The sequence below is a fragment of the Danio rerio genome, chromosome 17 (genome assembly GCF_049306965.1).
Source record: "Danio rerio strain Tuebingen ecotype United States chromosome 17, GRCz12tu, whole genome shotgun sequence".
NCBI lineage: Eukaryota > Metazoa > Chordata > Actinopteri > Cypriniformes > Danionidae > Danio > Danio rerio.
Window position 1 is genome coordinate 30,372,612 of NC_133192.1, and position 18,825 is coordinate 30,391,436.

At 35.5% G+C, this 18,825-nt stretch overlaps 1 protein-coding gene and 2 long non-coding RNA genes across 11 annotated transcripts in view; 1 reads left to right on the forward strand and 2 right to left on the reverse strand.

Moving 5' to 3' along the window:
* The window catches only part of si:dkey-28g23.3, a 199,214-nt gene that overhangs the window by 45,978 nt on the left and 134,411 nt on the right, over positions 1–18,825 (reverse strand). The window lies entirely within an intron of this gene.
* The window catches only part of prkd1 (protein kinase D1), a 124,170-nt gene that overhangs the window by 26,774 nt on the left and 78,571 nt on the right, over positions 1–18,825 (forward strand). For 2 of the 5 annotated variants that reach the window (XM_005158816.6, XM_021467430.3), the window contains exon 1: positions 11,757–12,102. The exons of the other annotated variants lie outside the window; for them this stretch is intronic. In XM_005158816.6, the coding sequence (XP_005158873.2) occupies positions 11,938–12,102 (165 nt within the window). In that variant the 5' untranslated portion in view covers positions 11,757–11,937. Of the gene's footprint in view, positions 1–11,756; positions 12,103–18,825 lie in introns of those variants that run through there. 5 annotated transcript variants of the gene reach the window in all.
* Positions 996–12,180, reverse strand: LOC141378587 (uncharacterized). Its single transcript, XR_012393452.1, has 3 exons — positions 11,417–12,180; positions 3,161–3,255; positions 996–1,838 (listed from the first exon to the last, which is right to left on the reverse strand). It is a non-coding gene; the product is annotated as an uncharacterized lncRNA (long non-coding RNA).

An 18,825-nucleotide genomic window follows, 5' to 3' on the forward strand; every position in this document is an offset into this window, starting at 1 on the left:
AATATGATGATTTTGTAAAGGAAAGACAGTGCACCGGAAACGCTTGAGCTGGCTGACTGAAAATTAAAAGTCTATGTGCACATACCCTATTGGACGATGCAAAAATTATGATAATGAGGCCTGAAACATTTTGAGCAGTTTGCTCACTTTCAGCCACACTGTAAAAATGCTGGATTACACACAATTCATTCCACAAATCTAAAAAAAAAAAAAATAGTTTTTACAAATGTAAGTGTATTGAACAATAAACAATTAAGCTGTCACCAAAAAAACTGATGAATTGTGTTGATTCAGATCATTTTTAATTAGTAGCTTAAATAAACAGTAGCAATACTGTTTTGAGTGCACTTTCAGAGGTATTCATAAACCCAAACTGATCAGTTTTTATTAAAAGACAAGTTTATTTATAGCATTGAAGAAGTTAAAAGCTTCTGATTTTCCCATAAATACATGCTGCAAATCATCATTACACACAACAAATAAATATATAGTTTAGATGGCTCCCCTTACCTTACAAAAACACATAAACCCATGCGACTGCTTCATTTGTAGATGATTTAATGCACAAATAAATGCACAAATTATACTATGCATCAAAAATACAAACTCGGGTTCACACCAAATTTAAGTATTAGTTCACCCAAAAATAAACCTTTTATCGGTTCAAGCCCCTGAGACCTTAGTTTGTCTTTGGGACTCGAATGGTTCAATTTGAAAATTTTCAAGCTACACAAATCCTTTTGTCATCACATAAAACAAAAATAACAACTTGATTGAACAGTTTCTTTTCCTCAGTGTCAGTATATTGCACGCAATCACAAGCACTGTGCAGTGATGTATTGCTTTAGTGTGTAGTAATCATGCACAACTGTTTTCATGTACAATTGTGCTGTTCCAGCAGTGTAGACTTCAAACATAGATGAAAAGGCACAAAAAGTTGTTTAATAATGTAGAACAAACAATGAAGACAAAGAAATTATTTCAGAAAAACATAATTGATTGAATGATTCTTGACTTTTTAATGGCAGCTAGAAAATGTCACTTATTTCAGCTGACAAAGTTTGATCACATCACTAAAAATGCATGTTAATACCAGGCTCAAGACAAAGGCGATGTTTTATTTAATTGGGTGAACTCTTTAACAGTTATTAAACTAAACAAGATAGCAGGTGGTTATATCTAACACTTATCGGTTGACCAAACCGAAAATAACAGCATTAAAGTCCCCCAATTTTCTTTCACCCCTGACATCCTTTCCACCAATCAATATGGTGCAGTTAAATGCAGCACAAACACAATAGACGGAATATGTGCAGGCCCAGCCCAAAACACTTTACTTCACACTTCTATCAGGGTATTGGCATTTACATACCCTGTTATATATGCTTCCTATTGTTATTTGAATTTCACCCAGCAAAACTACAACATTCTAAACAGGACCTTTTTGCAGAGTCCTCAGAAGTGTCATTACAGAAAAGGCGTCTTCGCTGTGGGGATTTCGATCGCTGCCAAAGTTACAATCACAATGAATATAAAACAAACAAAATCAGCCAACAAATAGAAGACTTTTTCACTCAAGTAGTCTCTCCAGATATTTAATACGCGTCCCCGCTGACCACATACTAAATAAACAAGAAAGTTTGTGCAAGAAGACGAGCCAATTTCACAATATCCAAAAAAGAGGGAAAAAAAATCTTAATAGTTTATCGTGTGAAATAAATCTGCTGAATTATACCTCATGAACCTGAACATTAGGAAATAGTGCTGGAGTTTCATGGGAAAGCAGGCACTGGATTGCAAACTGTTTGAATTGTGAGTTTTGTTAGCTTTGAAGATGTCTGCAGGAAAGATAATGAATGGTAACAAAAGGTCAGTGAATGAGGGGCTGAATGAGACTGAGCGTGCAGAAAGGCCACCGTGGCTGAAGAGGCCAAAAAAGATTGACGAGTGGCTCTTGTCAAACAATGGCTTCACATCAGACATGCTTATTTTCCTTTGATGCTTCCACTTTAACCCTTTGATTGCCATAACGAGTTTATTTCAGATCAGCGGCCACCTTATAGCTGATGGCTGGTGATTTTACGTTGCATGTTATGAAGATAAATGTTTGATTCTGAGTTTGGAAAATGAGTATTTCCTGACACAAACAGATGTTTTTTCCAAATTATAAATACATATATTCTGCTAAATGCATATATGATTGGATGTGGCATGTGACACTTTTAATTTTGTTTGATTTTTACTTCACTTTTAGTAAACATCAATGCTTGTACAGTAAACAACAGTAAAACTTCACAGAATAGTGTGTACCTTTTTAACAAAATAACTAAAAAAATTCATATGAAAAAAGAACTATATATAAGCAAATATGACTGGCTTATTTTATACAATATCAGCAGTTTCGATAATTTTCGATATTAGTTTTCGAAGTTACTTTTTGGGTTTAACTTTAAATAAATAAATAAATAAATAAATATATATATATATATATATATATGATGGCATATCAATACATTAATGAACTGGTATATAAAGCTTTAACCAAACCAAATCACAACCTCCACCGGCCAAAGATGCCACAGCTGACACCAAACTGTATCAGTCAAAACCTACATGTCACAAAAAGGCTTGATGGAGCAGTCACTCCACTCTCCATAATTATAAATATAGACATTTTGCCTGTCAGTCAGATCAGCACTGAGGATGTAATGGGCGTTGAGTTAATTGCTGAGCGAGAAAGAGAGAGAGAGAGCGGGTTCTAAACTGAAAACTGTCATTTCTGCCAAGCCCCTAATCATTTATTCTCCATTTTCGACCATGTTACTAAAACTCTTTCCCACTTATTACATAAATTGCAATTAGAAGTCATCATGACATGCTGCTGGGGGTCCTGACCTGTAATGGCTCCTAACACAGAGAAACCTTATTATCTGTCAAGAGGTGCTTTGGCATATGCCAGCGTTTGCTCCCTCTTTCTGTGTGACATGCTCCGATAATCTTTTGACTTCCTGTCTTCTGTAATTTAGATTTATTTAAGGAAGATTATTTTACAGGCTTATGAGTGGAATAATTTTAGTTCCCTTTGTCAAATGAGCAATTGCGTGTCACGAAGAGTTTACCGAGTCAAACAAGAATCGATGCGCATGCAAAGGTTATTCACCTGGAATGGAAGCAGCATGCGAGATGTTTGTGCCACCTTAACTAAATGCTGTGGTTCTGTTGATTTTAGAGAAGCGGCCACCAGAAGCTTGCAAACTGAAAGAGAAATATGAGGTTATGAACAACTGTCAACTTGTTTTAAAACGTTTTACATGACAAATTTAAAGTTTAGTCATGTTGTTTCAACAGGAGATCGTCTGAAAATGTTTTGTGTTGTTTTGAACGTGAATGACTTGCATTGTCAAAACAGAGTCATACAGCTTTTGAATGACATGAAGGTGAGGAAAAAGATGATGAACCCATTAACTCATTTTGACAAAAGAGATAAATGAAATTCTTGTATTTAGTAAAGACTGTTTTTATTACCTATCAATATAAACATTTAAATAACATTAAATGTTTAGTATTTAATTCATTTTAAACTATACATAAATAAAACATTTTTAGGTGCCATGAAATTAAATAGAACATTTTAAGATGCGAGTTTCTGTCAGTTAGTTTTAAGGAAATCTACTAGCTGGTGTGTTCCAAAACAGTGACAAAAAAATAATAAATAAACCTGATATAAACATCCAAAGCTTGCAGTTTGTATTCTCCGCATAAATTAATCAATGATTTTTTGATACTTGATTTCTCATCAAATTTGACCAATCAAATGCTCTCTAGCATCTGATATGCCCCGCCCCCTTTAGGACGATTTTCATTTGCTTTAACCATTCTCACTGGCAGAGCAAAAACACTATTGGCTGCTTTTTTAAATGGAGGAGCTACTCTATGTCCCACCCTTTCTTCATTTTCCAGTTGCAATTACATCAAACATCGAATGAAAAATGCACATTTCAAAGCACTTTACGGGACCTTAAAAATACTTTTGGTAAATAAACATGTAGGTTTCTGAAATAGTTTTGAGCAAATATGAGTTAAAAATCTGTTGAAAACTTTTTTTTCCGATTGGCTTGGGAGTATGCAATAAACTACATATACATATGCACAAGATGTTCCAGGCAGTTCTGATTCATAGTATCTGACTGCAGACTTGCATGTGCAGCAGTCTCAAACATGCAGTCACAGACACAATGCACTCAATGGAACCAGTAATGTCACTGTGAGGCGTAGGGTTGGACGAGGTTAGGTGTGCACATTAAAAGCTTTGCATGCAACTTAGCTTGCATCTGCACCCTGTCTGCCACTATAAACCCATCTCGTTCTGATCACAGTTGGAAATAAATGAGCTTTCCCCAAAAACCAGTAGTAACCATCTCCAGCCTCAACAGGAAGTTTGGCCAGAGGAGAAATAATTGTGCCCAACTGGTTTCTCTCGAGGTTTTTTCCTTCACTTTTGTCATTTGGTGAAGTTTTGTTCCTCGCCACTTTTGCCAACTGTCTTGCTTAGTTTGGAACTTGTAGAGCTGCACATCAATGGATTTGCTCTTCAGTGACTGGACTTTCAGCAGTGAAACTTAAACCACACTGAACTGAACTGAACTAAACTGAACTTCAACTCTAAAAACTGAACTGACGCAGTTTCAGTTTACTAGACCTTCGGTGTTACGCTGCTTTAACACAATCTACATTGTAAAAGCGCTATATAAATAAACATGAATTGAATTGAATAACCATAGTAACTCAGTGATCGTGAGTCCTTATCTCGAGAACACCAACGTATAGGTCACCAGTGAGACATTGGGGATTTACCAACTAGCTAATATTCTCCAAAATATTTGCTTAAGTGTACCTAACACTTTATATGAGCTATTAGATATGCCCATGTCATTTACATGCACATATGCGCTCCCTCTCTGTCTATCTGTGACTGCTGATTCAACTGCGGGGACTAGGAGATTTAGCATGTCATAACTGACAAAAATATTGGGCTGTAAAACTAGTTTTGGCTTGTCTATAACTGACCTCGGAATAAGTGGGATCATCTGGAAGAATGGAAATAACCTATTTAAGTGCTACAGATATACAGTAGGTGCATCTAAATCACCACTAAAGAACCATTACTTGTGCTATATAGCACTTAAATAGCACTTATGTATTTAAAATCATTTCTCATTATATTTTTATAATAAACATTTAATTTGATGAAATTGCAGATACAATTATAATGCTCTAATATTGTACATTCTTTTTTTACATTTCTTAATTTTTATTGTCATTGTAAGTAGTTACAAAAAATGGTTGAGAAATATTATGTTAAGATTTTTAATTTTTATAAAATAGCAACTCTTTTTTTATTCCTTAAAAAATAGCATACGCATTTTGAACATATTATGGTTGTTAATAAAAAATGATGAAATACAAGAAAAAAGGTTAGTGTTCAGACTGTCTTGTTTTTTTTTTTTTAACTGCCAAGCGATTGTAATGAATCTGTCAATGTGCTACATTTGAAATTAATTTTACAATGCATTATCCCTTCAAAGACATCTATAATAACCACTCCAGTACTCATTAATTCTATCCACTGACAAGCATCCAGCAATACAGCTTCAAATAACACTTCCTGTTGCGAATGAAGTTGACTGTAACAAATGTTGCCACAATCAACACATCGTTTGTTTGGGGAAATTTGCCTGCTCTCTGACAAACATGGTAAGCCTGTGTGGATTTAATTTGACCTAAAAACAAGCCATCCTATTAGCGATCGCTCTAATTGAATGGAGTGATATTGCTGGCCTTCTGCATGGTTTTGCAGCAGTGATGAACACAGTTGCTCCATGCGTAGGAGGCGAGCATCAGCTGGCTTCTCTCCTAGCAACTACAAGTCCTTGAGCCCTTCTGTTTACAAAATGCCGGCACACACGGAGGTGCATGAACACAGTTGGCCCACTCAAGCCTGGCCACAGTTATTTGCATCCTAATGTGTAACTTTCAATCGCAATAACAGGCATTTAATGAGCCACTCAAGTCTGTCTGAGAGAAACGGATACAACTGGTGTGGCCTTATTATAGGTTTTACTGGGCTGTACTGAGGCAAACACTGGCTCCTCCCTAATTAATTTAGATAGACGAGATTATATGGTCTACCTACATTGTCACTTAATTGGAGACTATTCACTCATTACACGTGGCAGATTTAAAGTCCGCGTGAACTATAAGCTACTGAGACTTTTATTTGAGTATGTTGATGTACTTCTAAGTGAAAACTGAATATGGAATAGAGGGTGGGGCTTTCTTTTTGTGGATCAATGTTTTGTTTTAAACTAACAGTAAGAGGGGCATGATTAAGGATATTGTGGCTGAAACCATCAAACGCAGAAGCAAATGAGCAGACTTTAATTGATTTTTTGCTCCTTTTTTTAAGTTAATATGCAGCTAAAGAATAACAATGTTCCTTCATTCATTCATTTTTTTTTCAGCTTGTTCCCTTTCTTAATCAGGGGTCGCCACAGCGGAATGAACCGCCAACTTATCCAGCATAAGTTTTACACAGCGCATGCCCTTCCAGCTGCAACCAATCACTGGGAAACATCCATACACAAATTCACACTCCTACACTACAGACAATTTAGCTTAACCAAATGACCTGTACCGCATGTCTTTGGACTTGTCTGGGAACCTGGAGCACCCAGAGGAAATCCACGCCAACACGGGGAGATGCAAACTCCACACAGAAATGCCAACTGACCCAGCCGAGGGTTGAACCAGCAACCTTTTTGCTTTGAGGCTAACATGCTACCCACAGCACCACTGTGCAGCCCAAAATAACAAAGTGTGCTAGCAAAAAAAAGATTGAAATTTTTGATTTTATGCAGACTTTGGGCTGTGTTTTAATGATCTAGGCACAAAGTTTTCATTAAAGCATTAAGGACGTGTACACTTCTGGTATTTTAAGGATAAAAAATACCATTTGCACCCCGGCGCATGCTCTTACAGGGTTGTGCTTATTCTCTTAATAAGTTAGGGGTGTGTTTTGAGCATAATGTGCAATAAACCAACCAAAGAAGCATCTCCCATTCCCTTTTAAAGTCAGTTACGTCTCGCCATTGTGTATTTGCTATTTACATGGGAGACTTTGTAATTGGAAAAACTGAAAGCTTCATTAGCAAGAAAACAGTTAAACAAACACTCTGCGCTTAGACTAAAATATAAGCTTCCTCTATTCAGCCTCTTTACTTTACTTTTACTCTTTACGTTACTCCTTTACTTTCGTGGATAAGGAAACATGTTGTACGCACTCCACTGAAGACATTCAATAGCCAACATATTTAATTTTAAGCAAGATTCGCTCAAAGATTTGTTTCAAAACTATTTTTAAATTCATTTCCAATTTCCATGACCCAAATAAATGAACAATAATAACGAAGTGTGGTCAAAAAACTGAGTTATATCCAAACACAGGTCCTATTTTTATGCCCGATTTAGTGATGCCAAAACTCGACAAATGGACAAATCTAAAATGTGTTTTGTATTAAAACAAATATAAATACTTATATAAATAATATATACTTATACTTATATAAATAAATAATACTGCTAACAATAACATTATACAAAAGTAAGTTGTCATGAATAAACTGAAAAAAGCCACCTGAGATGGAGGCAGTGGTTATATTTATATAGAAAATAAAAGTTTTTGTAATGTTTTAATCCTTTATACTTTTCAGATGTAAAGATATTTACGTATTGCAGTAAATCCTGTGTGTATTAAGCAATGTGTACGTGTTTGGACCCTCATAGGCATTTGGACCTTCATTGCTCGGTGGCACAGTTTACGTGCCAACAATGCGCCTTTACACACCTTCTTTTTAGACCAGAACACCCATGAGTCTACAAAGTGGCAAATTTGCTTTTTAAACAGAGCGGCACAAAATGTGAAGATTACTGTTGTGCTGGTCTGAAAATAGTAACAAATTGTACCATGCATGTCTTGCGCCTTCTTGCACCTTGAGTGTAAGATAGGGCCGTTTAAGTTTAGTCAACACACTGGAAAAAAACTATTTGTATAGACAAAAAATGGTTACAAACGTGGAACCTTTTCTGTTAAACACAAATTATTATTATTTTTTAAATATTGGAAACTTGTAACTATTGATATATTCTAGTATTTGTTTTTCCTACTATAGAAGTCAGCGGTTTCAGGTTTCTAACATTTTTAGAAATATCTTCTTTTGTGTTCAAAAGAAAAAGGAAACTTATAAAGGTTTGGAACCACTTGAGAGTAAATAGTGAGTACAGTATAATTTCATTTTGGGAAAACTATCTCTTTAATATCAGGTGAAAATTTAGCTTAAAGGGCCATGAAACCCCCTCGTTTCAGCAGGGTGTTTTCACACCTCTACTTTGGAAAAAGTCAGAAAAGTGGGCGGGTCCAGCTTTGTTTTGGGGGAGTGTCGGAGGAAGAAAAGAGGCATGGTGTGGGAGTGTCTATTTGGGCGCGCTGAATTTCAGAGTCAAAACACACACCCACAGCGGACAATGTGACTGTGTTTACATGGACATCTGTAGTCGAATTATTTGCCAAATTATTAAATGGTGGGCTTTAACTGCAGTTTGGCTCTTTCATTCAGGGAATTCATTCATGTCCCTTACGAAAAACGAGATATTTGATTCTAGGAACTGGTCTAAGCGTGTATTTTTATGCAATGTTTGATACCGCAAGGCGAATGAGAGAAAAAAAAACTCCCGGAAACTTAGAAGCAAACGGAAGGTAGCGTCAGAAAGCCACGTGTGTTATTCCAGTCACAAAATCCTACATGAGGTTATAGTTTGGTTGTAGTGCTAACTTGTTTACACTCGGTGCAATAGTTTTTTCGATACGAATAAAATACGAACTGAATAAACAAAGAGCACTGGTCGCTTACTTACCAAATCTGTAGAGACAGGACAATCCACAGCAACTAGAGCCACGTCTTTATTAAGATGAGACTACAAGTTTGCAGATGAGAACACACAACGTGGCGTCTATGTTGTCTAAACACTGTGACAGTAATGAATATTAATGAAGTTGCACAATAGGGCACGCTGATTGGTTTTAACCAAGCTTTACTCATGCATTAATGCATCACACTGTAAGACGTAATAAGACACACTCTGGCACAGACGTCAAGTCTGCACGCTGGAATACAATGCTATTATGTCATGACCGTGACGCTGCTTCAAAAATTTGTTTCAAACAGGAAGTACGAATTTGCTTGAAATAACGCAAAAACAACCAATTTACACTTTTTAGTGAAATATAGGTGTCCTAATAGTGTTTTTAGCAGTGTGGGACACATATACGACTGTCAACAGCTCAAAAAATGTGTTTTGGTGTTTCGTGACCCTTTAAGCTACTAATTTGCAATTTACTAAATTTGCAATTTACTAAGCTACTAATTTACAAATTGCAATGAGGTTTTTTAAAATAAAGTGTTAAGAAAATAAAAGATTTAATAAACAAAGGATCACAGAAAAGAGTTTACTTCCATGGCAGAATAAGGTGAACACAATCTATTCAAGATTTTATAGAATGGACATTTTAACAAAGTGTAATATTGCATTTTCACAGTTACCAACACCATAACTAGTAATCATCATAATCTGTTGTTTAAAATGTAATCTACATTCAAAACATTGCACTTTGCATTTTATTACCTGGCATTAATATACAGTTTTTTTTATTATTATTACAGATGTTGACTGCTGCATGAATGTTTTACTGGATAAAGAGCAAATTTGATGAATCATTGTTTTTTTCTTTCTATTGGGGTAAATAAAAAAATCCAAAGCTATATTTATTCAGTTTTTTAGTTGTTCCGTTTCGTTTATAATTTTATAGAAATATTTAACCCATGCAGTGCAACTCAACTATTCTAACTTTGGTTTCAGAAAAGCCTGGAGATGATTTCATGATTAATTTGTGGTTGCTATAGTGTTGTTAAGGCATTCTGAGAAGTTTAGCCTGTTGCTTTGTGGATTACAGAGAATTATGGACATAGATAGCCCATGTATACTCAGATGCCACATGATGACACCATCTATGATCCATGCGATGCCACTAACAGTACATTTAAGAAGCTTAACACTTTCCAGGATGCAAAACATTATGCAACCTCTGACTGCTAAACTGACTGCATTCTAGCATCCCTATAAAAAGTGATTATGTTTTAACTCAACATTACGTGTATTTAAATATAAATGTTGCGGCACAGGGGCTCAATGGTTAGCACTGTCACCTCACAGCAAGAAGGTCGCTGGTTCAACTCCTGGCTGGCCAGTTGGCAATTTTGTGTGGAGTTTGCATGTTCTGCCTGTGTTTGCGTGTTTTAGTTTCCCCGTGTTTGGGTTTCCTCTTGGTGCTCTCGTTTCCCCCACAGTCCAAAGACATGCGGTACAGGTGAATTGAGTAAACTAAAGCCATAGTGTATGAGGATGTGTGTGTGTGTGAGAGAATGAGTGTGTAAGGGGGTTTCCCAGTACTGGGTTGCAGCTGGAAAGGCATCCGCTGCATAAAACATATGCTGGAATAGTTGACGGTTCATTCTTCTGTGTTGGCCACTGATGAAGAATGGATTAAGCCAAAGGAAAATTAATGAATATAAATTTTTGTCATCGTTAGCTTGTCTTGTGTTACGACTCAAGCTTTTTGCGAATGTAGATATTTATGAATGGTTTAAACTACAGTTGCAGATGCACAGTCAACTTGCCATCAAATGTTTACATACTGGATTACATATAAAGACCAATTTAGTGGCCCATAGAAACGGCTAACAGCATACATATATTTCTGCATAATAAAAAGAGCCCATCCTCACAAGTTGATATGATGAATGATTGTACATATGTGAATGGGGGTTACTTTTATATCAAGCAACAGAACTGCCATTTTTTATAGAAATTATCGCTGGAAACTAACCTAGCTATATATATATGTATACCGTTTTTGTTTTATGTAACAAAAATAATAATAATAATAATAAAAAATATATATATTTATATATATATATATATATATATATATATATATATATATATATATATATATATATATATATATTTTATTATTATTATTTTTTCTTTTTTGTGTATGTATGTATGTGTATGTATATGTACACATATAAATACATACATTTTTTAATGTGTGTGTGTAGATAGATAGATAGATAGATAGATAGATAGATAGATAGATAGATAGATAGATAGATAGATAGATAGATAGATAGATAGATAGATAGATAGATAGATAGATAGATTCAGGTTTAAATCACAACTCGTAACATGACATTAGCCACACCTGTTACATAAAACAAAAACGATTATTCTAAAATCTTACATTGCTGTGTGAAGAATGATGCCCCATATGGTTTTGCGGAAGTATTTTGGCGGAAGCTACGGTTACCATGGCAATTATTGTCAGGCTACCGATTCCACTTCATAAGTCCGGTAAACGGGAAAAACACCAATTTTATCTATATTTCAAAGAGGGAAGAATGAATCCACAGCACATAAACTTTCAAATTCACATCCCCGATCGCCATTGCAGCATCATCTGAGCTGTGATGATGAAGGAGCCAGGAGGCGGTGTCTGATCAGAGCCCAACATTAAACATATCTGACGTCTATATCTCCATCATCATCATCATCCTCGCCTCTCAATGTCCAAATAACTCTTTGCATTTCCGTGCTATCGCTTTTTCCTCAAATTCACGTTTTTCGCTCGTTTACCCTCTGAACGTCTTTAGGGATCTGAAGTTTGCCTCAGTTTTGCGCAACCGGTGTGTGAACTCGTGTGTGAAACAGCCCGATCCGATCGCTGTCCACCAGGCGTAATTGTGTTGACAACAGGGGATTCATATGAGCGTACCTCCGGTAATCCGACCGCCGAGCCCCCTCCCGGGGTCGCAAGGCATTTCTTTCCAAATCCAGATCGGGTTGAGCCGGGAACCCGTCCTGCTGGACTCCGGCGAGTTCAGCCTGGCGCAAGTCCGAGAGATGGCATGCTCCATCGTGGACCAGAAGGTAACACTTTCCATAATCCTCATGTTTCATTCATTGTCGTTCACGTAAAAATGCCACAGATTTCATCACCCTGAACAAGAAGTGGCGGTCCGGAGTTTGGAAATAGCCCAACTTTTAGCCCACTTGTTACTTAAGCATTTATGGGAATTTGGAATTTCGTTCCAACCTCACATGATGTTAAGTTACGACGAACTTGAATGCTTTATTAAAATATTGCTTTTCATAGGCTATATCATCCGTTTATGTCTATAAATTTATGAGCCTATTATATTTAGTAATGTATAATTTAGGATTCTGCTACAGGTTCACAACTGAGCTGTAAACTTTCAAAAGGCAGAAAATTGCATTGAAATTGTTTTTAATTACTGATAGAACATTATTTACTTCATAACCTGAATCAGCTGAAACACACTGAATGTGTAGCGTCATTAAGTGTTCTGCATTGTATTTTCCATTGACAGTGATGACGTTTTGTAGCCTACTTATTGAGCCAGTGAGGGGCTTGTAGCCTACTGGAACACAGCATCACTGCACTGCAGGCCTGTCTCTTGTGCTGAAACCTTTCAAAATATTTAGTGGATTTTGTCCTCAAGTTGTTGCTTCCATGATATTTGGAAAATCTCATTATAGTAGATGTGTATGTTACAGTGTATATCAGGGCAAGTAAGGACTTTTTTTTGCCTCACCAGTATAATGTGGCATTGAACCAAAATTTTGGTTATTAATTAAACAGAATAATGTGAGAACTGTTTAATCAAACAGATTAAATTGATTGAATATACCAAGCTAAAGCATAATAACTGCTGCTAAGTGCTTTTCTGCTTTTCTAATAAAGCAATGTCAAATTTACACTAGAAGTTCATAAATATCAGTTATGAAATTGGCATTGAAAAGATCACCCAAAAATAATGTCAAAGGTGACATTCACCCTCAATATAACATTATTGATGATTTTTAGCTGGAATAGTCTTCTTTGATTCATAACATGCAAGTCATACTGACTGACTGTTTACACAGTTCACGCTCAGGACCATTTACAATGGCTGTGGATTGAAAGTAATTATGCTCAGTTTTTTAAACAGAAGCTATGGAGTTGTGTAGATTTGCTGTATATCTTTTCACTCTTGAAGTGCTGATTGGCTTGAAATTTATCAATAACCAAATTCACATCTTGGATAGTCTAAGGATGAGAATTAATAACAGATTTTCAATTCTGCTGGAACTATCCACCAAAAAGCAATTGATTTCTGCTGAGTGGTATAATAGGTGATCTAACAGAATGTTAACTTGAAATGGAGCTTGTAGAATAAATGCTGTGAAAATATGGTTTCTATATTACTACTAGAAATATAATGTATATAAGTTTCTACTTGAAATAAAGCGTTTCCCAAATCCATCATTCCGACGAACAATCGCAAACTGCATCGCAGACTTGTATGCTTGTAATTACACCTCTAGAGCTGATGTTATAAGCATAGTTCCTGGATGTGTTCTATTCCAAGTTATCCCCCCCATGCCCTATTCCTTTCGAACGTTCCATCATTCAAAGTTGGAATCATTAAAAAAAAAGCATTAATGTCATCTCTCTTAGGTGCAGTTTAGTTTCAAATATTTTTGCAGTTTAGTTTTAGCAATCTTTACATTGACAATTGCGTTCCCTTTTTAATGCACTTTGAAAACATTGATGCCACTTTGAACGCAGCCGAGGCTCATGATGAAAGCTATAGGTGACCTATTATTTAAAAACAGAACTTAGGTTTGGTCTCTGAAGCTTGTGGAAACAAAAATATATAGCAAACGTTAATGCTTTTAATTTATAATAGGTTATTTACTAAGAAATGTATCTGTACTGTATATGACATGGGTCTGTTGGTTAGAACATTTCTGCAGTGGTTTGAATGTGTCGTTGTAAAAGCAGACTTTACTATGCATCTTACTATAATAGTTCAGCCGCAAGTTATGTTGTGGTTTGGGAAACAAACCCCTGTTCATTAAAAAGTGGCTTATATTTGTTTTTCCTCACAAAAGTAACTATAGAAGACTTGAAATATAAGAGAAGGGAGCATAGGTAAATATAGTTTTACCTATCTTCAAAATTGGTCCTCTGACAGGACTGGGTGATTAATCGAAAAGCAATCAAATCCACATTCAGAACCTATAATCGTTCTAATTTTTCCAGGTCAATTGTTTACATTACTTTTCCTAGCTCTTTTTTTTGACTGTTCTTTTTAGGCAATGTGTGTTTAGATTTCAGTTGTTCAATGTTGATGTTCAATAAACAATCAGAGATAGTAGATAGTGTGCGTTTCTTTCAACTATTTTAAAATCAAGTATGCACCCTTCATTTTAATATAATATGTGAGCATATTTACAGTACATAACTTGTCAGTGAACTATAAGGGCAAAAAATAAAAAAACAAAATAATCATTCATTATTGTAATTGAGTTAAATTTGAGATTTAGATTTTAGGCCAAATCGCCTAGCTAGGCATGGGCAGGTATAAGATTCTAATGGTATGATAACCTTGGATATAATATCACGGTTTTACAGTATCTCAATATTGTAATTACTGCTCTAAAACTATTTATATTTTAAATGTCTGGGTAAAAAAAACAACTTTTTCCCCTTTGTACACAATATATTTTAATTTGGGAAACATTTAAAATATTTTGGAACAGTAAACATATCAGGCTAAATGAATTATTGACTTCTGCTGTCTTCATCTTTTGGGATCTTTTCTGCTGAGATACTGCTGTCCTAAAAAACTAAAAAAAAATTTAAAATCTTATTAATACCTTAGGAATGGTATAGCAGAAAATTTTGACGGTTTTAAAACCTTTACTTTTCGAAAACCGCGGTATACCTTGAACATTAACGATATCCCCTGCCTTTAACCTATTTAAGTATGAACATTGAAAGCGTTGGGTGTAGTTGTGTTAAATAAGCATTCTGATAAAAAATGAATATGGCGTATAGTTGTTGTTTTTTCCTTTAAAGCATTTGGAATACCATGAAGGTGAAAGTCAAAGCTGAAAACATGTGAACTCACAAGCACTTAAGAGTAATGATAAAGTTCAAGCCTTCTCTGTAGATTCGCGTTCTCAGAAATGGCATAACAGTGACAACACAGAAGTCAAATTGTCACCACCCCTTTTAAATGCACAGAAGATGGCATCTGTAAAGTTATTAATATCTTTTTTTTGCAAAATGTGTTTTCTGTTTCGTAAGCACCTGTTTCTGACACATCTTCAGAATGTTACTAGCTCCAAAAATATTACTTATTGTGCGCATCTTGCAAAGTTTGTGACAAGACGCGAGGTGTTGACAACAACATAATTTCCCACCATTATCAAACGTTGTTTTCTTCCCAAATTTCCTTCCCTCCCTTGTGGCTCCCTAGTTTATTCGGTGACACAAGTGCAGAGGTTGCAGTCTGTTGTGTTTTAAGACATGCAGGTGTTAAAACACAGAGCCGTATTTTGATAAACATAACAACAACAAGCATCATGTGACGCTTAACAAGAAACACCTTTTATTTTAGACCTGTCATTGCCAGTATGAGTTTTGGAAAACAGAAGTTCTTGTTTAAATGTATTTGACTTGAAAAAATGCGACCTGCAACCTGAGCTCCTTCAACGCCTTGTATACACGTTTTCGGATTAGGATGCTCTCTTGAGGATAAGCACTCTGAGCATTTAACACGTTAAATAGTTCGATGTGAGATGTCGAATAAGTGTGTACGAGGTGAAGGTGACATTGTTGTGCAGACAGTCTCCAACAATGGCGTGCATATATTGTTTGGGAGCATGCACTAGGATGTGCTAGTTGGATTGGGGGGGGGGGGGGGGTGTTTAGTTTTGTCTATGAGGAGTAGTACTGTGCTCTTTTACAGATGTTTATATAGAGAAGAACATGTAGTTCAAACGCAAGCACAATTCAGACAACATGTCACTTTGTGAATCACACTTCACTTCTTTCTCTTATTGTTACATACAGGGCAAGTCTGATGTGTGACAACATGTGTGACAACAGATGAATATAATCCCAACAATAGAACTGTTCAGTTGGTTCATATGTTACATTCCCCGTTGTATAACAAATACGGATTCATCTTTAAAGCAACAGTGACAATCATTCACACAAACATCATGTTGTTTCAAACCTGCACTATTTTCTCTTTTCTGTGGAACACAAAAGGAGGCATTTTAATAATGTTCTCAATGGTCTATTCAGTGTAATTACAATGAATGGGGATTGGTGCTTTTAAACTTCAAAACTGATGCAAAAGCTCTATAAAATGCCATGAACATAATAAAGTAGTATATATAACATGCATGCCATAGTCCATATGATATGATAGCTTTAGATCTTTAGAATCATTGAGTCAATGAGTACGTTTACATGGTCACCAAAAATCTGATTTTATTATAATCAAGACATTACTCTGATTAAGAGTCTACCATGTAAACAGCGATTTTTGATTACCTTAGTCCAACTAAAGTCATAATCCATTAAAAAGAAATCGGATTAAGACATGTGGAGCATGCCTGTTTTAGTGACATTATTGAAGTGCAGTACAGACATGTAAATATCGCAATCAAACTATTACGGTCGTGTAGGATTTTCACTGCATTTTGTGACAGGGTATTCCATACACACACTGCTGTTTGACACCTTTCTCTGCACCTACCGAGTCAGTAAAGAACCACAGACACCCGCATCACAAAATTCCCAGTATCAAATTCCATTAAAATAACTCTCTTCCACCATTCCTTACTTCTTACGCGCATCCAATACCTCAGTTTGTCATGGGGGGACATGCATGAAATGTTTCTGAATTAAATAATAATTGCCAAACTGCAGTTAAAGTCGAAAAATTAAAAATGAAACACCTAAAATTTCATGAAACTCTGGGGGAAATGTGGATCGCGCTGTTTTGCAATGATGTTAGAATTATGTGCTATAATATGTAAAAAGGAAATCAACTAATGTAAACACTAGGGATGCAAGTTAGCCCATGGTTCAATACATACCTCGGTTTTTTAACACGGTTTTTGGTTCTGTTCGTTTCTCATGGCTTGACACGTCTTTTTTTTTTTTAATTTATTTTTTATTCTAAGTTAAAGGTTAAGGTTAGGGAAAAAATTAAAACGATTTATTGCAATACTCATTTTGTTTTACCTAAAAGCCAAGAAAAGTACTCTAGTTCCTAGTGTATTGTATAAAAAAATTAACACTGAAATCTCACAGCTGCTGGTAGCCCATGTACAAACTGGGGAACACTTACATTCCTACATTTTAAAAGTAAACATGTGAAGTTAATAAAGGTAAATTGGCCATTTCAGATGAACATATTTGTACTTTAGTAAACATAAATAAATCATCTTAATTATCTCGGTGATGAAAAAAATGTGAGACTGTAGTTTGTAACATGGGTCGAGTGCTTTTATAAGATGACAAAAGTCCAAATCTCCAATCACCCAAAACGGCTGAAAATCTTTAGCAATAAACACCCGCACTGCCTTTGTTATTTTTATGTGTCTCTCAGAACCAGTTAGGTATGTTTGCTGGAAGGATTTAGCGAGGGACTGTTGCTATTTGGAGGACTTCATTACCTTCTCTGCTATCCTGCCTTCAGTGATATTGCTGGGTGATGGCGCTGCAGACGTGCACTCATGGTTTTACGTGTAAAACGATGCTTACACACAGTTATTTTTTGTTCACCATTTTTTTCTTTTATTGGTATTATACTTGCCGGCAAAACCAAAATGTCCTCACATTCCAGTGTGGAATGATGGTTAAGCGCCCCCTAACTTTAGAGCATAGTAACTGGATATTTACTCGCAGGGAGGAGTTTCCTCATCTCAGCTCATAGACTTAAAGGCACACATTCGGGGAGTTATAAAACGCACATAAATTATTTAATTGCAAACCGAGAAAACCACAATTCACAAGCGCATATTGAACCACGGATATTAAACACCTTTATCATATTATTGTCTTATTAAGATTAAGGCAAATAATGTGATTACTGATATTAAAGTATACTTTGACCAGTTTAGAACTGAATTGGATATGTGAGCATGTTTACATGCAGACCTGTATGTTAATAACTACCAAAAATCAAATGAAATGCTAATCAATTGAAATACAATTTATCAGTTTACATTATGTTAAACAATAGCCTGGCAATGCAAGTAAAGTATCAAAATGTCAGTGGGAACTGCCTTGTATTTGAAGTTTCTATGATTGCATCTACGATGTCCAATAATATTATCCAGTATTTCTGATCTCAAGAAACATTTTTGAATATATGTACTCCTTCCCTTTAATTAAATTTACCATAAAGACAGTTCTTGTGCTCTTCAGTAAAACTCAAGTTAAGGTCCAAAAATGGGCAAACATTTCCACATTTAGCACACGTACAGTTAAAGTCAAAATTATTAGCCCTGCTGTGAATATTTATTCTTTTTCAAATATTTCCCAAATTATGTTTAACATAGCAAAAATTGTTGTCACAGTATGTTCTATAATATTTTTTTTTCTGGAGAAAGTCTTATTGGTTTTATTTTGGCTAAAATAAAATTTTTATAAAATGAAATAAAAAGTCTAAAGGTCAATATTCATTCATTATTTTTTTTGTCGGCTAAGTCTCTTTATTAATCTGGGGTCGCCACAGAGGAATGAACCACCAACTTATCCAGCAAGTTTTTTCGCAGCAG